Source organism: Acomys minous (assembly GCF_964271855.1).
Source record: "Acomys minous genome assembly, chromosome: 4".
NCBI lineage: Eukaryota > Metazoa > Chordata > Mammalia > Rodentia > Muridae > Acomys > Acomys minous.
Genome location: NC_140486.1, coordinates 117,629,292 through 117,653,620, shown reverse-complemented (window position 1 = coordinate 117,653,620; position 24,329 = coordinate 117,629,292). Strand labels below are relative to the sequence as shown.

At 46.3% G+C, this 24,329-nt stretch overlaps 1 protein-coding gene across 2 annotated transcripts in view; it reads left to right on the top strand.

Moving 5' to 3' along the window:
- Positions 1-16,830, top strand: part of THAP4 (THAP domain containing 4) — a 46,301-nt gene extending 29,471 nt beyond the window's left edge. For both annotated transcript variants that reach the window (XM_084778629.1, XM_084778630.1), the window contains 3 exons: positions 7,008-7,117; positions 8,314-8,417; positions 16,541-16,830. In XM_084778629.1, coding sequence (XP_084634755.1) covers positions 7,008-7,117; positions 8,314-8,417; positions 16,541-16,660 — 334 coding nt within the window. In that variant the 3' untranslated portion in view covers positions 16,661-16,830. The remainder of the gene's footprint in view (positions 1-7,007; positions 7,118-8,313; positions 8,418-16,540) is intronic.
- Positions 16,831-24,329: the final 7,499 nt, after the last annotated feature.

Genomic DNA, 24,329 nt, shown 5'->3' with positions numbered 1-24,329 from the left:
TTGTTTGTTGAGGGTGGGGGGGGGGTTGGTTGGTTGTTTTGACACAGGGTCTCTCTGTCTAGCCCTGGATGTCCTTGAGCTCCCTATGAGACCAGGCTTGCCTTAAACCCTTCCTCCAGAGTGCAGTGATTAAAATCATGTGTTACCACACCTGACAAGATAGTTCCACTTAATCCTCTCCTGCCCAGCTATTGGCTGTTCAGCTCTTTATTAACCAATCAGAAGTGATGGTGAACAATTTTTTACATAACATTGAAAGAGATGCTTCATAATAATAGCAATTCCAATGTCCAGACTGCAACCAGATCTGAGTACAGAAATCAGCATTTGAGCACAGTGCACAAAAACATCCTCCAACACCAGTGAGCTGGGAATTCTGGGTAATAAAAAATAACCTAGGGGAGCTGGAGAGATGGCTCAGTGGTTAACAGCACTGTCTACTCTTCCAAAGGACCTGGGTTCAATTCCCAGCACCCACATGGCAGCTCACAACTGTCTGTAACTCCAGTTCCAGGGGATTTGACACCCTCACACCAATGCATATAAAATTAAATAAATTATTTATAAAAAACAAAACAAAACCTAGGGCTGAGTGATGGCTCTGAGGTTAAAAGCACTGACTGCTCTTCCAGAGGTTCAATTCCTAGCACCCACATGGCAGCTCACAACGCCTGTATGTCCAGTTTCAGGGGATCTGGTTCCCTCTTCTGGCCTCCTAGCCACTGCACACATCTGATGCACAACCATCCATGTAGGCAAAATACCTGTACACATTTTTTAAAAAATAAAAGCAAGAGGGCTGGAGAGATGGCTCAGCGGTTAAGGGCACTGTCTGCTCTTCCAGAGGTCCTGAGTTCAATTCCCAGCAACCACATGGTGCCCCACAACCATCTATAATGTGATCTGATGCCCTCTTCTGACCTGCAGGTGTGTGTGCAGGCAGAGCACTGTATACATAATAATAATTTTTTTTTTTAAAGCAAAATAAAAGTTGGGCTAGAGAGCTGCCTCACCAGTTAAGAGTGCATATTTCTCTTCCAAAAGGATCCAAATTCAATTCCTAGCACCCATCTCAGGGGACTTAAAACTACCTATTAACTCCAGCTTCAGGAATCCCCAACCTCTGACCTCCACAGATACCCCAACACACGTGGCATGCACATACGTATACACATGATGAAAACTTAAATAATCTTTAAAAAATAAATCTCAAAAAAAGTGTAGCACAGCCAACTAAGATAATGCACTGTAGTCTAGCACTTGGGAGCCTGAGGCAGAAGTGTCACGAGTTCAACAGCTGTGGGACTGGAGAGACGGCGCAGCAGTTAGCGCTCTAGCTGCTTTTCTAGAGGACTAGGCTCTGGGTTTGATACTTAGCACCCACAAGGTGGCTTAAACAGCCATCTGTAAGTGCCAGGGGATCCAATGCCCCCTTCTGGCCTTGAGGCACCAGGCATGTATGTGGTCTATAGACACACATGCAGGCAAAACACCTATACACATAAATATATATACATACATGCATATTTTATATTTAATATATCTTTATATTATATGTAATATATATTTGGGGGGGGGAGACAGGGTTTCTCTGTGTATCCTTGGCTGTCCTGGACTCACTTTGTAGACCAGGCTGGCCTCTGCCTCCCAAGTGCTGGGATTAAAGGTGTACACTACCATGCCCGGCACTTAATAATTAATTTTTTTTTAAACAGCTAAGGATATAGTTCAGTGGTAGAAGACTTGACCAGCATGTATGAGGCCCTCGGTTTAATTTCAGCTTTGGATAAAAAGGCAAATAAATGACCCAGGTAGTATAAATTGGGTTCACTCCTTCATTATCCCTCCCTCCCTTTTTAGTTCTTTCCTTCCTCCCTCCCTTCCATTTTTCTCTCTCCTTTCTCTGTCTTTCCATGTCTCCCCTGTTAGGCCTTGTGCACCAGCAGGGCCTTTACCATTGCTTCACGTTCACAGCCCAGAGGCAGTTCTTTTTTCTTTTCTTTTCTTTCTTTCTTTCTTTCTTTCTTTCTTTCTTTCTTTTTCTTTTCCTTTCATGTCAGAGTATGACTTATAGACCATGCTGCTTTGTTATTTTTGTCTCCTAAGTGCTTAAATTATAGACATGTGCACTGTGCCCAGTATAAATATGTGACAAAGACTAATTAGAAATTATGACTTAATTCAGTGCCTGCTCCATTTCTATCATAGAGAGGATTGGACCATTTAATCCCAGCATGGAGGAGGCAGAGGCAGGCAGATCTCTGTACGTTCAAGGCCATCCTAGTATACATAGGAAGTTTCTGGCCAGCCAGCAGTACACAATGGGACTCTATCTCAAAAATAAAAACAAAACAAACAAAAACCTGTGCACGGTGGCACAAGCCTTTACTCCAAGGAGGCAGAGGCAGGAGGAGCTCTGTGAGTTTGAGGTCAGCCTGGTCTACAAAGGGAGTCTCTGACAGCCAAGGTTACACAGAGAAACTCTAAGATTCTACTGTAATTATCTACAGTGTTTACAGTGTGTCTAGGAATGAAAACTGAAATCCACAAATTGAAAAGGCCTCTGAAAAAGGATACTCCATATTATTAGGAATAAGTTTCTGGGGCTGGGGGTGTATCAGGTATATGCTTCAGGCCCTGGGTTCAACCCCAGCACAATATACACACACACACACACACACACACACACACACACACACACAAGTGATTTACTGTCTTTAAGAATTGGTCAGCTAGCTGGGCACGGTGGTGCATGCCTGTAATCCCAGCACTCTGGGATGCAGAGGCAGGCAGATCTCTTTGAGTTCCAGGCCAGCCTGGTCTACAGAGTGAGCTCCAGGACAGCCAGGCCTACCCAGAGAAACCCTGCCTCAAGGGGGGAAAAAAAGTTGGTCAGCTAGGGAAAATGAGCAGGAAATGGAAGGTCAATGATGGGCCTGGTAGATAGAGCTGAGGATCATACCCCGGAGAAACCACTTCTGACCAGATTAGATCACGTCTGGCAGACGATGTGTGTCCCACAGTGCTAATTTGCATCACTGAGTGAACTACTTCTAGGGAAACATGAACTAGTCACCCCAGTTCAAAAACAGATTCAACCAAGTCCAGGTTGGTTAACCAATGAGTTTGTTGGGTGTAGTGAGAATTTTGTAATTTTAGTTTCATTTTTTTAAAAACCCACAGAAATGTTATGGGAACATGTTTTCATTTTAATCCCAGGTGAGGGGAAATGAGGCTGCCTCACAGCAGGTGACTATAATTTACCCCGTGCTCTAGCAGGGGAGTGGTTTTGCCAGCTGCAGATAGTTTCTTTGAATGTGTAAGGTGCGGGTTTCTGGGAACTTTTCAGAGGCATATAAATGTTCGAGCCCCAAGAGGCAGGCTTGCTGTTGAGGCTGGCTGTTGGTTGTGGTTTGTCAAGTAGTCATGCACAAAGAGAGAAGAAGAAATTAGATATCCAGATGGTGAAAATCAAACTTGCCCCAAGGAACTTGATGCCCCTCGTTAGCAGGAACTAGTGGACTGATATCCACGCGCCCCCTCCCTCTCTACCCTGTCCTCTCTCCTGTGTAGTGTTAGGAGGCTAAAGGGGGGGAGGGGGGACGAGAACGGTGGAAGAGGACGAGGAGAAAGATTTTTTTTTTTACCACTAAGTAGTAAAAAACTCCAGCTACAGTTGTGCATATTTACAGAGCGTAGGTGAGAGTTTACTCCTGGAGTACAGGTGGGTCCCAAACAGCTACATTACCACAGTACACCCCATCATGGAGGCTGCATCATCATAGTTTCCTTTTAGTTAACCTTCTGCTTCCGTATACTCTAGCATCTCCCAGGATCACTTGCAGCTGTTGGGTGGGCAGGAGGGAGTGACGTGTGAATCCCAGGTAAAGGTCCAGTGCTAAAGAATGTTGACTGCTTCACATTATTGTACTGTGTGTGTTGTTGCCATGGCTCCCGAGACAAGGGAATCTCTGTTGCAATATAACAGTGGGATGACCAGGTGTTACCTGAAGGAAAAGGCCATAGCTCATCAGACCCCTACCCTCTGACACATTTTTTTAACATTCCTTTAGCCTTGGAAAGGTGATATGTGTATGATCTTTTCTTTCTCTCTTTTTTCTTTTTTAAAGTAGTGGGCCACTATGTCACTTTAACAGGCATCCTCAGCAGTTTGTCAGTTACAAGTCTTTGCATCTCACCACCACCCACTGTAAGAAGTCTTTCTTCTCTCTACCACCAAGGCCAATAGTATTAATAAGCTGTGGCCATAGAGACAGATGTTTAGAAGGTCATTTGATAGGTATACACAACTATTCAACAAAACAAAAATTTCCTCCTGAGCCTGAGGCTTGTGGCTTTCTCAGCCACGGGGTTTTGTTTTGTTTTTTTTTACATTATTTATTCTTGTTATATCTCAATGGTTATCCCATCCCTTGTATCCTCCCATTCCTCCCTCCCTCCCATTTTCCCCTTACTCCTCCCCCCTATGGCTGTGACTGAGGGAGACTTCCTCCCCCTTTATATGCTCAGAGGGCCAGCCACAGGTTTTTGTCCTGCCTTTCCAGGGGTGAGTTCCTCTGTAGGGCAAGCCTTATATCCAGTTGGAGAGTCACTGGCTGCACTGCCACTATTGTGCCAGTAGGCAAGCTTGCCTGGCAATTTGATAGCGTAGCTCTCAGGGTCTGCAGGCAAATAAGATTGTTGGTGGCAGTTCCTCCACAGCAGCAAAGTCCACAGCATGGAAGGAACTTCCAACTGAGTCCCAGCTTGATTTCTTCATTTTCTGCAACCAAAGCCTATAGTGCCTTCAGCAGGTCTTATGGTGCTGACGGGCTAGCCTAAGCTGTGCACACGGCCCAGAGCCATTAGGAACAACTGTTCTCACACCTGCCACTTGAGTTGACTCCCTGGGACTGCCAGGCTCTGGGCTCTGTGGAAGTGACCACTGCCAGTGCCTCTCCCTCAACCACATGCGCTGCTAAGAAAATTCCAGGAGAATAGATTGCACCCCTAACGTGATTTCCTGCAGGAGAGAAATAAATGTACACCTCTTACTTGGGACGGGGTGGATAATCACCCACGAGCTTCACATCGTCCACCTACACTGGCTTTCCGCTCTGTGCCTTCTGTGAAGATCACTAGAATAGTATTTGTCTTTGTTGTTTTCTCTCCTTAGGAATTTCAGTTTGACATAAATCTTGCCACATTTTCCTTGAAATGATCTGGACAAACTCCTCTTACCTGCTTTAAGTTCCTTTGTTTCCTCTTGTTTGCTGCACTTTAAGGGCCCAGTTTATATGTTGTTTTAAGTCACCCAGATCCAGCAAAACCTCCTCTACCTACCAAGGGGCTAAGCAAAGCAACTAATGTTCCATTACCATTCCCAGGTGCTGCTAAGTCAACTTACTTACATGGAGCAAATAGTCCTTTGCTGCTCAGTGAACCAGGCACCACACACCACCTCTGTTGCCTTCCCTCAGTAGCCTCTGTCCCTTCTGTCTTTCAGACCCTGGTTAATGGGGACCTCAGTTATTGATAGCCAAGAGTCCTTAACAGCATATGTGAGTCAGGCCACCAGGAACTCATTTTTTCCCTGTTGTCCCAGGTTATTCAGCCTTTGTCACAAGAAAGGGTGGTTTATATTACTGTTACTCTCCTTCCACAGTAAGCCAGGCGGTAAGTCCTTCCACAACCTTCTAAAAGTCCCTCGCAACACAATTGTCCAAGGCCGAGTATTCCCTGACTCTTGACTTTTGTGCACGCAGTCTGCATGGCTGAGTCTTAGACTTCCTCTTGCCTTATGTCAAAAGTTGTACGAGAGATACCTTTGTCACCTTTACATCTTCTGTCTGGCTCTTCCCATGGGATTCAAGTGTTTTAGTCACAGTAGGGACTCTAACCCAGATCTGATTTGTGTTCTCTTTGTCTATTGCCACCTCCCAGCAGCCAGAAGAGGGGAAGCAGCAGCTCTAAGCCCATCCCTTATCTAACCTGCCTGCTGACTCAGAGGCTCACAGGAGGGTGATAACTGCATGGCCGTTTGCATTGGGTTCTCACTAACATAAGCAGGGTCTTGCTGGGCAGCCGTCCTGGCTTTGGTAGCATATTTTATTTTGTACAGTATAGCAGCAGCCACAAGCTGTTGCCAGCTGGCAGGAGTCTTGTCCTACACTGTCACCCTGCAGGGCTGTGTTCTCTAGCACTTCAGCTGTCTCAGGCTGGACCCCACTCATCGAGGAAGCACACCACTCAGTGAACACGGGGCATGCGAGCCATCCTGAGCACTGCCTCCCTCCACCCCCAAATGTCTCAGCAGCTGCTGGCCTGCGAGAAGGCACATGTCTCATACCACATGGGGAAGATTTCACCCCTGATAGTGTGGTCTTCATTGTTTTTGCTACAAAAAGCAAAAGCTGTTCAATTGCTATTCCCAAGTTCATCATGAACTGGGTTGCCCCACGTTAGGACACAAGTTTGTTGTGTGGACTTTTCTGGAGGAAACACGAACAAATGTCTACTTACCAACTCTAGACCAAAGTTAATTAAGACTTTGTCAATTGTCAAACCAATGAGATTATTGAGGTTCCTTATTAAACTATCGGTTACCCTCAACCAGTGGTACCACCGCAAAGTCCCATCCCGTCCTAGATGATGACCTCACGGAGGCCCAGTCTTCAGTTACTCAGTCTACTCCATCCACTCCCACAATCCCTGCGGCCGAGGGGAAGCAGAGGAGAACTACGGCTCAAATCCCCAGAAGGTTCTTTGATTCTGCCCTTCTGCTAGACGTGTTAAAAACTGTTACTAGCTGGGTGTGGTGCCACATGCCTTTAGTTCGAGCACTTGGGAGACAGAGGCAGACTGTGAGTTACAGCCACTCAGGGCTATACAGTGAGACCCTGTCTGGGGGTTAGAGAAAAAACAAAACAAAACCTTGCTACAACACATCTAGTGGGACAGCCCTTTGAGGTCACATGTCTGCTTCACATCTCTGATTTCCCATCCAGGTTCAACTCCTTCCATCCAGAAACACACAAGCCAATGCACAGAGAATGTGGCTTCATCCGCCTCAAGCCTGACACTAACAAGGTGGCCTTTGTCAGCGCCCAGAACACAGGTACGGTGCCCCTAACCCAGGGCCTGCTGGTCAGTGTTATAGCAGTCATTTGGATGACTTTCAAATGTGCTTCTCCTCGTGGCATGCACTGTAGGGACAGTCAAGATAGAGTTCTCCACAGACTTGAGCCTTCCTCCTAGCACAGCCCTAGTTATTTTTGGTACTTTGCCTGTGCCAACACAGGACATACCCAAAGGATAGACAGGACCTGGCAAGCTGATGTCTCAGAAGCCACTCAGCAGCCTGTGTGACCTTGACCATGTCCAGTCTCACCCCTGTTCAGGATTAGTCAGCTTGGAATGGAGCTGATACTAGGCACTGTCAGACACGGAAGTATGCAAGATCCAGAGAGCTGTCGTCTCTGCTTCCTTCCTCACCAGAGGGTAGGACTGTACCTGAGGGTTCATTGAGAAATGCAGGTAGAAGGCTGGGGTTCAGGCACCTCTGCAGAGGATGGCCCCCCATTGGCATTTGCCCTTGTGTTCCCCATTACTTAGAGGGGTGAGACAGGAGGATTTGTTGTTGTTTTGGGTTTGTTTGGGTTTTTTGTTTGTTTGGTTTTGGTTTTCTGTATAGCCTTAGCTGTCTTGAACTCAGAGATCTATTTGCCTCTGCCTCTCAAGTGCTGGGATAAAAGGCATGCGCCGCCACCACCCAGCTGCAGGAGGATTTCTTAACTCCATGAATTCCAGACCTGCCTAAGCAATATAATGAGATCCCTTCTCAAAAACAGTCAGAGTGAAAAAAAATTGTTAGAGTGGCTGGGGAAATAACTTAGCGGGTGAGGACCAGAGTCCAGATCCCCAGTACCACAGAACAGTTCTGCACATCTGTAACCTGGCACTGAGAGTACAGACACAGGCAAGTCTCTAGGACTTTCTGGTTGGCCAATCAGCCTAGCAAAAGGGTGAGCTCCAAGTTCAGAGACTGAATGTGTCTCAAAGCAAGTAAGAAAGAAATAAGAGGAAACACTCATAGTCAACCTCTGACCTCTGAGTATATACAGAGAGACAGACAGACAGACAGAGATTCTGAGTCATTTTCTTGTTATCTCCAAGAGTGACCCACCTCTCTTCATATGAGAAGGGAGAAATGCTTACCTGGATGGTAACAGAGGTTCAGTTTCCCTTGCCTGTCATATAATGCGTCTGAAGGTGTGAGCGGCTGGAACTGTACTAACTGCCCCTCCCTTGCAGGTATTGTGGAAGTGGAGGAGGGTGAAGTGAACGGACAGGAGCTGTGTATCTCATCCCATTCCATTGCCAGGATCTCCTTTGCCAAGGAGCCCCATGTGGAACAGGTGAGCCCAGCCTCCCGCCCAGATGTTCCCAGAGCGTTTACACTTGTCAGTGGTACCACACCATCCAATAGACGTTAGCCTTACCAGAGCTCCGGGTTTCTTACCACAGCCTCCAGCTCTTCACACACCCTTTCACCTTGTGATTGATCCTTACTGTAATACCTGGTCCCTGCACCTTTCCGGTTTGCTGTTTTTCCATCACAAATATCCCTTTATGTTTGTGCATTATCCTTTTGAAAATATACCCAAATATAGTGGACAAATTTCTCCTAAAGACAGAGCCAGAGGGGTAAGTACACTTTGAATGGGTGATCCTGGTAAACTGCTTAACAGTGAAATCAGCAGCATTACCTGAGAGTCACGGCTCCTGCCTCAGTCCGTTCTTGTTTCAATCTAACTTGTGAGTGAAAGGACATTTTCTATGCTTACTGGTCATTTTATCTCTTATTTGGTATATTAATTATTGTGTTTATGCTGGGATTTCTGTAGATTGTGATTGTATTATTGACTTACAGGAGGTGGTTTGGTTTGGTTTTGTCTTACACGCTGTGCTGTTGTCTGCTCTCTTTATTCCCTGTGTAGCTAGTGTGGCCTTAGTCAGTGCCTTCGCTATAGCACCATCTGCCCAGGTGTTTCCTTTATCACATCTGGACCCAGGTTCCAGCGTGGAACTTTGTTTTCTACTCCAAAATAACAACAACAATAAATACTGTCTCATTTTCTGGTGTTTTTGTAGCTTTGCTTTTCTCTATTGGGCCTTTAATCTGTCACATTTACCTTTCTGTGTGACTCAAGGTGTTCTAACATTTGCCTGCTGAGTACCTTGTGCTCCTCATGTGGTTCATAAGGTGCTGTGTGTCTCTTAAACTATGCCCGTGAACATAGGATCAGTTTCTTTCTACCTGCTTACCACTTTTCACCAGGAATACATTATTAAGAACATATACCTTTATATTCATTGTACTATGTCTTGATTTTAATATTTTAGTGTCTTCAGGAAGTTCTACTACTTTTTTCTTCATCTGTATCCCCTCTTGCTTGTTGGTTTGGTTTTCTTTTGTTCTGTTTTGATACAGGGTCTCTGTCCTGGAACTTGCTGTGTAGTCCAAGCTGGCCTTGATCCTGCTGCCTCCACCCCTGAGCTCTGGGGTTGGCATGAATCACCATATCCAACATGGGTGACTTTTCAGTGGATCTATGAGTTCTCCTCAGCTGAGGATGCATGAGAGAGATCCTGGACTCGGTTCCCATCTCCAAAGCTGTGTGTGGCTCTGCGGTTTAGCTCTGCTCAGGATGCTTGGATGCTTGTGGTCCTGGTTCATCCTGTAGCATCAAGATCACATTCAATACACAATTAAGATGAATGAAAATGTCATGACAGCGCGTATCATCTCAGTTGTCCACTGCAGTGACTTCGGCTCTCATGTGTCAGCACAGGCAAAAGCTTCACACCTGTCAGTCTTTCGTGGTGGAACAAGCTTATGTACTTGGTGGGCTGGAACGCTCTGTCTCCAGTCTTTGGCATAAGGCAGAATTCCATCACGTAGTTTTGTGGAATCTTCTGAGAAAGAAGAGCCTGTGTTTGCTCTTTTTATGCTAATAGCACAGCACATCAAAACGCTAAGTTGTGTTTGCTTCAGGGACAGAGCTCCTGCTTGTTGTGATATAGTTAATTTGTCGTCCGTTTTTGTGTCAGCATTATTTACAGATCAAAGTAAGAGCTTTGTAACCTTTTCTTTTGTAATGAAGCTCCTGGGGGTTTTCTGTAGCCCTCTAATAAAGTGTCAGGGACATGGGCTGTGGGACCAGAGGCCCAGACCCCAGCACTGTCTTCTTCCGTAGCTCTCTCTCTCCATGCCTCCTATCCTGTTCCAGCTGCAGCTTCGGATTTTCCAAGTATTAGTTTGATCTGTCTTTTCAGAATGTGTGTGCCATTCTGTCACCTTTACTCCAACACTGTGTGTCTTAGTTAACTGTCTTGAGCACACTTGTCAAAGGCTATCTATTCACCGAGGTTTTATTTTTGTTGGAGAACTAACTTTGGGTTTTATTTATTAAATAGGAGTCCCTCTGTGGGTGCAGGAGGCAGAGACTTGGAATTTGGAGATCGGGTACTCAGTATTTGTCACATTAGATTGACTGTTGGGAAACATGCATTCCTCACTGTGCTCAGAGCTCTGTGACTGCAGCTTTAAAATCTTACTTCCTGTCAGTGATGGCACACCCTTGGGAGGCTGAAATGGAGAAGTACTGTGAGTTGAGAGCTAGCCTGAGCTACATAGTGAGTACTGTGCCAACCTGGGCTACAGAATGAGGTCCTGACTGAAAAATACATCAAATAGGGGTTGGGAATGTAGCACCCTTTGTGTTCTGGTCTCTACTTTTTTCTCCCTTCCTCTGGTTGTTTTGCTCTATTTTATAAGCGTCTTCTTCACAGTTAAGTTTCAGCTACTGTTGTCTTTGTAGTTCTGTGTCACGTGGTTCATTTCTTCCTCCTCTTCTGAGCCCTCTGTGCCCATCTTTCTTAGCATCTTACTCATCTCATTCTTGGATAAAGCAGTTTGTGTGTTTCATCTTTTGAGGATTCTGTTTAGTTCTTTACCCCATCTCTTAATTGGGGTATCTGGTTTTTTGATGTCCTTTGCTATACAGATACTTTTTAGCATCATGGGTCCACACTTACTATACCTGTGCTCTTGGAGTTGTTTAGAAAGTCCTTTCTCCTGCCAGTGAGTTAAGGCAAATCCCCAAATTTCTCTTCTGTCAGATTGAAGGTGTCTGGTCTTGTGTTGAGGTCTTTTGGGGGGAGGGGCAGTTTTAGAGACAGGGTTTCTCAGTGTAACAGCCCTGGCTGTCCTGGACTCTCTTTATAGACCAGGCTGGCTTCAAACTCACAGTGATTTGCCTGCCTCTGCTTCCCAAGTGCTGGGACTAAAAGCGTGCGCCACTATGCCCAGCTTTTGTGTTGAGATCTTTAATTCATTTAGAGTTGACTTTTGTGCAGGGTATTAGGTGTGAATCTATTTTCATTCTCCTATCTGCAGCTATTCAATTTGACTAGCATGATTTGTAAACATGCTGTCTTTTCTCCTGTATATGCTTTTTGGTCTCTTTGTCAAAAATCGGGCTGGACATGGTGCCTCACACCTTTAATCTTAGCATTTGGGAGGCAGAGTTTCTATGAGTTCAAGGCCAGCCTGGTATACATGGTTAAAGACAGCCAGAGCTACACAGTGAGATTTTGTCTTTTAAAAAAATAATAATAAATAAGGTTTTTGTAGGTATGAGAGTTATGTGTCAGTCTTTCTTCTATTCTGTTGATCAACATATGTGTTTTATCATGTTGGATTTTTTTTTAATGTTTTTTGAGACAGGGTCATCTCCCTACATAGCCCTGAACTTACTATGTAGACTAGGCTAGCCTCAAATTCACAGAGATCTATCTGTTGCCATGCCAGGCGCTACCATGCTCTTTTTTTTTAGTTTTTCAGGAAAGGGTTTTTTGGTGTAGCCTTGGCTGTCCTTGACTCACTCTGCAGACCATGCAGAAATCCACTGTCTCTGCCTCCCATGTGCTGGGATTACAGGTATGTGCCACTATGGCCCAGCTACTATATCCTTTTCATAACTTTATAGTACAACTTAAAATCTGGGGTGGTGATACTTGTTTCTTTTTTGTTTGTTTGTTTTGGGGTTTTTTTGGTTTGGTTTGGTTTGGTTTTTGTTTTTTGAGACAGGGTTTCTCTGTGTAGCCTTGGCTGTCCTGGATTCACTTTGTAGACCAGGCTGGCCTCGAACTCACAGCGATCTGCCTGTCTCTGCCTCATGAGTGCTGGGATTAAAGGCGTGCACCACCACGCCCGGCTTGTTTCAATTATTTTATTATTTAGGTTTGTTTTAGCTTTGCTGCATTTTTGTTTGTTTGTTTGTTTGTGGGTGTTTTCATATGAAGTTTAAAATTGATTTTCAGTTTCTGTGAAGAATTGTGTTGTAATTTTGGTGGAGATTGCATTGAATCTTTTAGTAGGATGAGTATTTTGGTAAGATGTCTATTTCTACTATATTGATCCTACCAGTCCATGAACATGGGTGGTCTTTCATTTTCTTATGCCTTCAATTTTTTTCTTCAGTGTCTTGAAGGTTTTCTTTTGTATTTTTTGTTTTTTTGTTTGGTATGGGTTTTGGTTTAGTTCTTTTGGTTTTTTGTTTGTTCATTGCTGTTTTTGTGACTGGGTTTCTGTATGTAGCTGTGGCTGTCCTTGGAACTCAATCTATACTTGACCAGGCTAGCCTTGAGGTCAGAGATCTGCCTACCACTGCCTTCTGAGGGATGGGATGAAAGGCATGTGCCACTACCCAGCTTTGAAGTTTTATACAAGTCTTTACATTTCCCATAAGTAGCTTTTCAATTTGTATCCTACTTTGTTTGGTCTGGGTAGATTTGTTTCATTTAGGTTTTTTGCTTGCTTGCTTGCTTGCTTGCTTGCTTGCTTGCTTACTTTTAACAAAATCTCATGTAACCTGGCTGAGCTTCTTGCCTGCAGCTTACAAGGCTGAGATCCAGGGGTGCACCACCAAATCCTGCTGTGGATTCTCGTTTTCGTGTGCTTTATTGTGTAGTTTCCTCTACTAAGCAACAAGAACACGATTACCTGTTTTTCTGTCAATTTGCAGCTTAGCATGAAGCCTTTCCCTTTGGTCCTTGAAGTCTGTGGAGGCTGACGCGTGTGTGTACAGTGGGATAAAGTCTTTTTTCCCAGATGAATGTCTGTTTAGCCTATACTCTACTGAAGAGATGTCTGCTCTGCCATTCCCAGTGCCACCTCTGCCTCCTGACTGTCCTTTATTCTGAGTCTTTCTCTGTCTCAATTCTAAGTGATCTGTGACCCTCATGAGTCTTAAACTGGTATCGTGTCTTCATTACTTTGGCTTACTAGATTGTGGGGGGTTAGGGGCTTGTTTTTTGTTTTTTATTTTGTTTGTTTGTTTGTTTTTTGTGGGGGGTGTTGGGATTTTGAGATAGGATTTATCTATATAATAGCCCTGGCTGTCTAGGACTCACTTTGTAGACAAGGCTGGCCTCGAACTAATGAAGATATGCCTGCCACCATGCCCAGCCCTTGTATTTTTAAGATTCAATTATACACTATGCTGTAGTAGTAACAGGCCTTTAATCTCAGCACTTAGGAGGCAGAAGCAGGTGGATCCTTGTGAGTGAGTTTCAGGCCAGCCTGGTCTACAGAGCAAGTTCCAGGACAGCCTGGATAACACAGAAAAACTCTGTCTCAAAATACCAAGGAAGGAAGGAAGAAAAAGATTGGTTGGTGGATTCAGTTCCAGGGCTGCCAACATGGCTCAGTGTTAAAATGTTTGCCATGCAAGCCTGAGCATCTAGGTCCATAGGTCTAGATATTTGGACATGCTCTTTTGTGTGGTGTAAGGTATTAACCAGGTCTCTGGCAGCAGCCCTGCAGGGCGCTTCAGCACACTTTGTTGAAAAGGCTACTCAAAACTCAGTGACGTGTGTGGGTTTTTTATCAAAAGTCCAATTATGTTATGAAAATCACCTCACTCTATCGTATATTTTACGTAGTTTAAGTGTTCTAGTTGTTTGCACTGATAGATAGTGATCTTGCTTTGTTTTGTTTGAAATAATTGCCCACAAAACAGAAGGACACCAGTGTCTTCTTCTAATCTTTGTTTCTGTAGACTTGGTAGTAATGTCCCCAGTTTCATTTTAGGTATTGGTAGTTTGAGCTAGCCAGAGCTTTCTGAGTTTGACATGACATGACACCTACACACACACTTTTTTTTCCTTTTAAAGACAGTGTCTCACAGTGTAATCCTGACTTGGCTCGAAACTTGTTATGTAGACGAGGATGGCCTTGAACACAGAGATGTACCTGCCTTTGTTTCCCAGGTGCTGGACTAAAGCTGTGTGCCACTGCGCCTGGTGTTGTAATTGATTCTTTAGTACATTTGTGAATGAAAAGTAACTGTGATATTAAGACTTGGTTTATGAGCTGGGCGAGGTGGCGCATGCCTTTAATCCCAGCACTCGGGAGGCAGAGGCAGGCGGATCGCTATGAGTTCGAAGCCAGCCTGGTCTACAAAGTGAGTCCAGGAAAGTCAAGGCTACACAGAGAAGCCCTGTCTCAAAAAACGAAAAAACAAAACAAAATAAAAAAAAGACTTGGTTTATGGCATAACTTGGTGCTGGTCCTTTAGATTGTCATGGGGGCACTTGTGTGTATGCGCTGTTGTTGGTTAGAGCGCTCTCCATGACCTCTGAGAGCTACTTGAGTTATCACGTTGTGAAGTACTCAGTTTCCTCCCTTTGTCTGGACTTTCTATCCGTTACTAAGAGATAGGTATTAAAGTCTATGTCTGCCCTTTCTGCTCTTCTTCATTCTCCTTTGAAAACGGCTGCAGGGTAAAAGTCTCAACGGTTTGAAATGGGGTTGTAGGTTAAGCGCTTTAGTATTGAGGAAGCTGATGGAAAGTGAAGGCCACCAGCTTAGTCTGCCCTTGGCGCTCTGGCTGCTCTCCGCTCCCCATCTTTGTTACAGCGTCCACCATGTAGCCCAACCATCTGCCTGCCTCAGCTTGTTGTGTCTGTTTTAATTCTGCTGTGTGTGAAAACCCTTGCTGAGCCAGCAAGAACCAAGAACCAGATCCTGAGGTAAAGGGCTTTCCCTCCTGACTCAGCTAGTCTCCATCACTCTGCTGTGCCTCGGTTTCCATTATCTCTTCTGCCTGCATCTGCACATCCCTCTTCTCTCCGCAGGCTTTAGTCTATATGGTTCGTGCTGAATTTCTCTGATGTCTCCTCAACTCCAGGCTGGGCATCCTGCTGGGAGGCAGTCTTTTCATATCTCTCTTAACATATTTGCTTTGGCCTTTTCCTAGGTCTGTTTCTGCTTGGTCTTTCCCCCACAGGTCTTGTGGGAAGTGGGGCTGGGAGTCCCCCGAGGAAGCCAAGCTATTTTCTAAAGTAAACAGGCTCTCAATCCAGGAAAGCCTTTTTAATCCTCCCTGGGCCAGCAAGTATTCTAAATGGGGTGCCACCTCTGTCTCCTTGTTCCTTGCTTCCTTGGTGGCTTCCTGGTACCCTTAAATAAATGTTTTGTTTTGTTTTGTGACAGGGTCTCCTGTTTTCCAGGCTAACCTTGAACTCATGATACTCCTGCCTCTGCCTCCCAGGTGTTGAGATTGCACCACCACATCTAGTTCTTTTAGTTCTGGGACTCTAACCCAGGGCTTCATGCATGTAAGCAAGCACTCCAAAACTTGAGCTATATCCTCTGTTGGAGCAGTAAACACTCTTAACCACTGCCTGGAACCATCTCTCTAGTCCCTTTAACTAGACTTGTAATAACTGAAATTTTGAGCTCCCAACAGGGTTGGGAGTCCACATAATGGCTGTGGCAGAGGCAGCACTGAAGTGATAGGCCCTTAAAGAGTGTTTAGACATTCAGCTTATCCTATGGTCACACTGTGCCCACAAGCATTCCACACCTGAGGACATGACTCAGGATTTGCTCATATTCTTGTGGAAAGAGCTGTGTTATAGTAGACCAGTGTTCCCCAAGTAGTGGCCCAGAGTCCTCTAAAAGCACATTTGATACAGTTTAGGACTCAGATGGAGGTGGGAGCTTATAGCCAGCAGAACACTAACAAATATTAACAGAGAGCCAACAATAGGCCGCTTCTGGAAAGCAGAGTTCATACCAACCTGTGTCCACATGTTGCCTGGGAGAAGGGACTCAAGAACCTTGAACCACAACACCTTGATCTTGCTGTGTCCCATGACGGCTCACGCCCAGAGTCTTGCCCTTCATGGGGGTGTTACTGCTCACAGGCCTGTGACCAATGACTGACACAGGCGGATGCTCCAGTGTTTGTGTGGTATTTGTTTTTTTTGGTTTGTTTGGTTTTTTGTTTTTTCAAAACAAATCCCAGGCTAGCTTGGAACTTGTGTAGCCAGGCCGGCCTAGAATGTAGACAGCAGTCTTGTCGCAGCCTGCTGAGTGCTAGGGTGACAGGCATGCGCCACCACACCCAGCATTTGTCTCGTAGTTTGAAGACATAAAACTTAAGTGCTTTGTTTGTTCTCTACTCAGATTACTCGAAAATTCAGACTGAATTCTGAAGGCAAACTTGAACAGACGGTCTCTATGGCAACCACTACACAGCCAATGATTCAGCATCTTCACGTTACCTACAAGAAGGTAACCCCATAACCTGGAGCAGCTCCCAGGGCCTGGGGCAGAGCCTGGCTTCTGTATCTAGCCCCCAGTTTAGTAGACATCCTACACAGACATGGTGTGGCCACAGGCTCTGCTGACACAGAAGTGTTGTCCAGATGTTCTTGTAATGGCATAGAAAACCAAATAAAAGGCCTTTATTTTTATGGCTGAGGATTTTGAATATTATCACTGTGTAGGCTGTACATTTTTTTATCTGCTGCTGATAGTTTGTTTTCCAGTCTTTTCTTTAACATACTAAGAAAGGGGCCAGACTGTAGTGGTACACGCCTTTAATCTCAGCATTTGGAGGCAGAGGCAAGCCAATCTCTTTGAGTTCAAGGCCAGCCTGGTCTATAAAGTGAGTTCCAGGACTACCAAGGCTGTGTAGAGAAACCCTGTCTTGAAAACAAACAAGATAAAGAATCACATGTTCCCTCCTTCCTTCCCTCCCCTGACCCCCTCCCATCTCCACCTACTTTTTACAGGTTTTGTTTTTGCTTTTTGCTGGGGATCCAACCCATGCTAGGCAAAGACTATAGTGTGTACTGCGCCCTCTAACAACTAACTCTTTTCTGCACAAATGCCCAAGCTAGCTTTGAACTTAGGCTCCTCCTGTCTCAGCCTCCCAAGTCCTGGGATCACAGTTCTGTTCTACCAGGCCTGGCAAAGCTTTTTTCTTAATTCGCCTCTGTGTGGGAAGCCTCACATGGCACACAGAGACAGGGTAATAGAATACTAAAACACAGGGCCAGAATACTCAGGCTGCCAGAAGTGAACGCCTGGGGACAACAGACATCACCAGGGTACAGTTGCCAGCACCTCAAAGTAGAGCCCTGGGCAGGTACCCGAGGAGCCATGGGCCACGCAGACAATAACGACTGTCCAGAGTCAGCTCTGCTGCCAAGGGGATGCTGAAAGAGCCTGTTGTCCCATGGGAGGCTGCTACCTCCCCTACACCCCACGTTCCCTCCCTACTTACCCAGGGGCTTGGAAGCTGTATTTAAATTCTGACTGGAAACACTTCCAAGGAGGTTAATTCTGCGCTTTACAGCACATAAGGAGCTCACACACAGCTGGTCGTCCCCTCAGGCATGGTTGGCCTCTTTTTCTTTCTTTTTTTCTCTCTCCCTCCCCCACCCCCACCCCCCAAGTACTGGAAGTGGAATCTAGGCCTCACCACCCTTAGTCCCACCAGCCTACACTAGCTCTCAGCCTTGCCTGTTGGTTGCCAGTCTTCCATCAGCCTTCTCCCTGGAAGCTCTGTGTGTGTGACCATCAGATCAGCAGTGTGGCTGTCCTGCTCTCTGATACTCCTTGTTGTCACGCTGAAATTCTCTCAGACGCTCCCTCAAGAACTGGCCGATTGCCCATCTGAACTTTGAAGCTGGCAGACTCACTCAGTGCTTTCTCCTTGGGTATGAGCTTTTTGGGGTAAGGGTACCCTGTGGTTTCTAGAGACACCAACAGACAGAGCGCTCCCTACTCCCCCCCCACCCCCACCCCCTGCCCTCATCTACCTCTCCTTCCCTAGCTGTCAGTCCACACTTATTTGTGAGTTCCATACAGTTATAGTCAGGTGCTCAGTTTATCCCCTAGAGGCCACAAGAGCCTTTGATCTGTGAACCAGGTAGGGCTGCCTCCTCCAGACCCAAGTCGACTCCTCAGGTCCCAAAGCCCTGGATCTCTCTAGTGGGTAGAAATAGAGACCAGGGCTGGAGATACACGGGCGCCTTGTGTGAGCTGCTCAACTTCTGGGCCTTTCCACGAACAAAAACCAGGAGGGTTTTGTTTGGAAAACAAGGGCTCGTGTAGCCTAAGCTGATCTCAAACTCAGTATGTAGCCAAAGATGACTCTGACCTCCCGATCCTCCTGCCTCCACCTCCCAAGTGCCTGTGACCAGGTGTGCAGGTGTGACCAGGTGTGACCAGGTGTGTGCCACTAAGCCCAGAGCTTCAGGCACACCAGGCTAGCACTTCACCAGCTAAGCCACACCCCAGCCCCAGGAGGTCATTTTCTGTTTGTTTTCTCTTATTTTCCCTGAGATAACATGGGAAGCTACATTTGTGGAGCTAGTGACCTCCTCAGAGCAGTTAATTGTTACCTTGACTGCACCTAGGGGGTTAGTGAAGCACGCCCTGGGTGTGTCTGAGCGTCTCCAGACTCTGGTAAATAGTGAGAGCTCTGACCCAATCAGTGGATTAATCACTTGATGGATCATAATATGGGGGCATCATTAGGAAGTGGTGAAAGGTGAGAGGTGGGGCCTAGCTGGAGAAATAGGTTAGGGAGTGGCCTTGGGGCCTGTGTCCTGCCCTGGCTCTTTCTTGTCTCCCCTTTACTCCGCTTCCTGGCCGCTGTGCTGGGACTTGCTCCACTGCACCCTTCTGGGCATGATGGCCTGACACCTCTGGAGCCCTGAGCAAAATAATCTAAACATTTCGTCATAGTGGTAAGAAAGCTGACTAAAACACCCCCCCCCTCCTGACTACATTAGCATGTTACATACACATCAAAAATATGGATGAGGGGCCGGAAGGGGGTTTCAGTCTTGAACTTAGGCTCCAGTGCCTATGCAAAAAACATGTATGGCCACAAATTGCCTGTGTTGTGTCTATCCTCCAAGCCAAACAACTACCGCCTTGAGTCAGCTGGCAGAAGAGCATCCCAACTGGACTTGCTGACTTATACTTCACCTCAGGGAGGGGTGGGGAGGGTCAGGCGACTCTCACCTGAGGATCCAGCCATTCCCTACCACCTGTTATGTGCAGCTGTGCCTTAATTGCTCATGACCTTGGGAAGGGGCCAGAGTATATGAGATGGAGCCTACAAGAACGGGGCTCCATCTGTGTGCTACTGGAAAGCCCTCATTCAGCCGTGCTGGGTAAGGGCTTTCCAGTGCAGGATGTTGGTACAGGGAGCACCCACCTGTGGCAGAATCATGCCTTGGTTTGTCCTGGGGACGTTAGGAGAGGGGATTGACCACATCTTCTCATGTGAGGGGATTTTAGCAGCAGCCCATAATCCCAGTACTTGCAGAGTAGAGAACGGCATCCCTGGGGTTTGCAGCATTCAGTGTAGCCAAATGGACACGCTCCAGAGTCAGTGAGAGAGCTGGTCAAAAAAACAAGGTAGAGGACTGGAGAGACAGGTGGAGCTTAAGAACACCTTGCTGCTGTTGCAGAGGATTCAGGTTCTAGGTCCAGCGCCCACATGAGGAAGGTCATAGTTGCTTATGGTTCCAGCTCCAAGGAATCCAACACCTTCTGGGCTCCACAGGTGCCCCCACCCATAAATAAATAAATTTTTAAAACTTTTTAAAAATAAGGTGGAACCTGGCGTAGTGGTGCATGCCTTTAATTCCAGCACTTGCTACAGAGGCAGTTGGGCCTTCTGAATTTGAGGCCAGACAGGTCTACATAGGAAGTTCCAGGACAACCAGAGCTTCAGAGAGCTAGAAACTCTGCCTCAAAAAATAAAAAGGAGGAGGCTGGGGTGGTAGCACACGCCTTTAGTCCCTGCACTGGGAGGCAGGGGCAGGCCAATCTCTGTGAGTTCAAGACCAGCCTAGTCTACAAAGAGAATTCCAGAACAGCCAGGGCTACGCAGAGAAACCCTGTCCTGAAAACCCAAAGTAAATAAATAATAAGTGAAGAGCAATTAAGAAAAGATACCCGGGCCGGGCGTGGTGGCGCACGCCTTTAATCCCAGCACTCAGGAGGCAGAGGCAGGCGGATCGCTGTGAGTTCAAGGCCAGCCTGGTCTACAAAGTGAGTCCAGGATGGCCAAGGCTACACAGAGAAACCCTGTCTCGAAAAACCAAAAAAAAAAGAAAGAAAGAAAAGATACCCAGCATCAACCTCTGACCTCCCCGACCCCCAAGCATACACAAAGCTGGGTGTGGTGGGAAATGCCTATTGACCAACCACTGGAGGAACTGAGGCGGGCGGTTCTGAACCTGCCCTGATTGGCAAGCTTCAGGCCAATAAGAATCAGGCTAGAGAGGTGGCTCTGTAGTTGAAGAGCGTTTGCTGCTCTTGGAGAGGGCTTGGGTTCGGGTTTCGCATCCATGGCGTGGTTTACCATGTTTATAACTGCAATTCCAGGGAACTTAACAGCCTTTCTCTATATCTCCATGGGCACCAGGCATACATGTGGCATGCATGCATACATACATACATACATACATACGGCAAACTTGCATGAAATTAGTTTAAAAAGTATTTTTAAAGGGGGGACAACTCCTGAGAAACAGCCCAGGGCTGTCCTCTGGCCCCCACAGGAGCACACACGTGTATGAGTACCTGCACCCAAACACAAATTACGTGGCTGAAGAGGTGGCTCAGGAGATCGGGCACCTGCTCCACCCACATCCTGCGTCTTACACCCTTCTGTAACTCCAGCTCCAGGGGGTCTGACACCCTCTTCTGGCCCTTTCAGGCATCCACACGCGCACATGAATGAAAATTACCCTTCAGGTGGGCTTCTTAGAGTTACAGCATTGCGTCATGAAGGGAGAACAACTTCAAGTCTGAGGAAGAGCATCCTAAGAATAGCTGTTACAGAGGTGTGGGGGGGGGAGGGTCCTGAAGAGAAGGAGCCCTTTCTTCCCTGTGGCTCCAAAAGAGTAGGACAATCACCCTACTGTGCTCCTGACCCTCAAATCCAGCAGTTCCTTCAGATTCAAAGAACTACTGAGGTTTTGGGGAGTGGGGCAGGGTGGGGCTGGAGAAGTAGAAATCAGGAAGGCGCTGATAAAGCTTCAAGTGTAATTCAAGGCCTGCTGGAAAGTAGAGGGGCAGGTCTGTGGCTGCCAAGGCAGAGAACAAAGAATGCAGCTGAGCGCCAGGGTCACAGCGCTATCTTACCAGCTCTCCCTGGGGAAGAGATTGCAGAGGAGCCTGCAAGGGGTGGGGGGACAGGGAGAAGGCCTTGTGATCTAAGTTTCCACTTCAAGCTTAAAATTATATATTTTAAATGTATATTCTTTGATTCTGTTTCTTCTTTTTTTGGTTTTGTTTTTGTTGGGTTTTTTGGTTTTTTCAAGACAGGGTTTCTCTGTGTAATAGCCCTGGCTGACCTAGATTCACTTTATAGACCTGGCTGGCCTCGAACTCACAGAGATCCACCTGCCTCTGCCTCCCAAGTGCTGGGATTAAAGGCATGTGCATCACTGCCCAGCCTGATTCCGTTTCTTCTAAGATGAAAACGAACAACTGGGCAGTGGTGGTGCATGCCTTTAATCCCAGCACTCAGGAGGCAGAGGCAAATGGATCTTTGTGAGTTTGAGGCCATCCTGATCTACAAGGAGAGTCCAGGACAGCCAAGGTTACACAGAGAAACCCTGTCTCGAAAAACCAAAAAGAAAGAAAGAAAGAAAACAAATATCGAAGACCGTTGATTAAAATTTGATATTTCCGTTAGTCTATATATACTTTTCCCATTAAAGACAAAGTTTAAATACATTAATTTCTGACTGTGCTGTGATACTAATTTGGTATGTAAGTTCCATTGTTTTGTTTCTAGGAATGGTGGTTCTCTTTTAAGTTCATTTTGATCACGTAAGTCCCTTGCATGCTGTTGTCAGAATTCTAGAACGTACATCTGTTCCCTACAGGCACAGCCTGCTTCAGGCTTTCCCATGGCAGCTCTGCCAGGACACGCTAATGCCAGCATCAGACAGAGCATTTAGTCTTCTGCACATTAAACAGTAGCATCTGAAGCCTTTTGTGTCATTTTTAATTTTTGCAGTTTATTTTTGTTTCTGAGTTCTAGAAGTGGGATTGCAAATCCCTGGCCTGTTTGCCTGTGGCCCTTCCTAGGGTTCTGTACCTCAGTGCATGGGCAGAGTATGTGCCCGCCCCCAGGAACAGGAGAGACCGGTGTTGACCTTGGATTTAGACCAAGGATAGGTGGGGAATGAGTTTGGGTCTGTAGTTCTCTTGTGATTTTTCTGTTTTTTGTTTTTCTTGACTCAGACTTCTCAAACTCCTTTGAATTAGGAATATTAATCCTAATCTCCTTGCTTTTAAATTACAATTTTTTTTTCGTTTGTTTTATTTTTCGAGACAGGGTTTCTCTGTGTAGCCTTGGCTGTCCTGGACTCACTTTGTAGACCAGGCTGGCCTCAAACTCACAGCGATCCGCCTGCCTCTGCCTCCCGAGTGCTGGGATTAAAGGCATGCGCCACCACGCCCGGCTAAATTACAATTTTTTATTCAGGTAAAATGCATGTAACATAAAACAACATTTTAGAATTTGAGGCGAGCCTGGTCTACAAAGAGAGTCCAGGACAACCAGGACTACGAAAGAAACCCTGTCTCAAAAAATAACACACACACAAAAATAAAAACCCATAATATTTAGTCATCTCAGAGTATACAGCTCAGTGTCACATGCAGCCATCACTTCTACTCACCAAACTGATCACACGGAAATCCCGTGCCCCACTCCCTGGCCCCCTCCCCGCCAGACAGCACTGCCACCATGTTGGAGGATGCCAAACATTCTCTGCATTTTGTCTTATCTTAGGGTTAGAATCATACATAGGAAAATTTTGTTCACTATTCAGTTACAAAGGAATTCACACAAAGGAATTTTTTTCCTCGTATTGCCCGTGTTTTACACTGGCCTTTGCTCTGCTGAGCGTTAGGGATGGTGCAGGGGACACAATGCAGATCTCCAGATACGAGGTCACACTTTTTTATCAGACTGTACTTTGTAGACACTGAAGTCTGACCCTGAGTTATGCACACCCCTGGCCTTCCAACTCCCCCCATTTGTGCTAGTGCCATCTGGCTCAACAGAGGCAGGCAGGACTAAGCTCCCACTTCTCTCTACTGGGGGTCACATGTGCTGGCTCACCCACTCTTGATTGTGTGTGCACTCTTTCCCCCTTTCCCTTTCATGAATTCTATAATTAACTCATTTTGATTTAGATAGAAAACAACCTATTTTATAAGGAATATACCAGATTGATATGCCTGCCCACCTGGAGGGCTGTCCTGCAGAGGGTTCTCTGCCAGCCTCTTTTGTCCCGCCTTGTGTCCTTAAGGGGTTTTTAGAGCTTGCCTCATACAGGCTTTCACAGTTCTTGTTCCATTTATGTCTCCCAACTTTTATCTTTTTGCTGCTGGAATGTGTCATACCCCCATCGTGTCCTCTAAGTAAAGATGCCTACTGCTCTCTGTGCCACTTTAAGCCCTGTGCTTTTCTGAACTAACATTTACTTTCTTGTATTGGAAGTAACCCAAAGGATTTGATCCAAGGACAGAAGGCTGGCAAGGCAAGGCCACCCACGCATCAGCACTGCTTTTTCTCTCCCTCCTTTCTTCTCCACTTCCTTCCACCTGCTGTCCACCAGCCAGGCAGCAAATGCCAAGGCCACACTGGGTGATGGTCACATGCAAGGGTGCCACTCTAAGGCAGACTTCCCACAGCCAGGCAGAGGCCTCTGGGATGCCCTCTGGGGCTGGGAGCATGCGATAAGCAGGTAAGGACTTCATAGGGAGGGAGGAGGCGGGAGAGCAGCAGGGCCTGGAATGGGGGGCAGTCTGAGGTGAAGACAGGCTGGGAAGGAGCTTAAGACCTCAACACGGAAACCTTGAGGGGCCATGGAATTCTTACCTCATCAGGAAGCTAGGCAGTTCTCGGTCCCAACTTTAT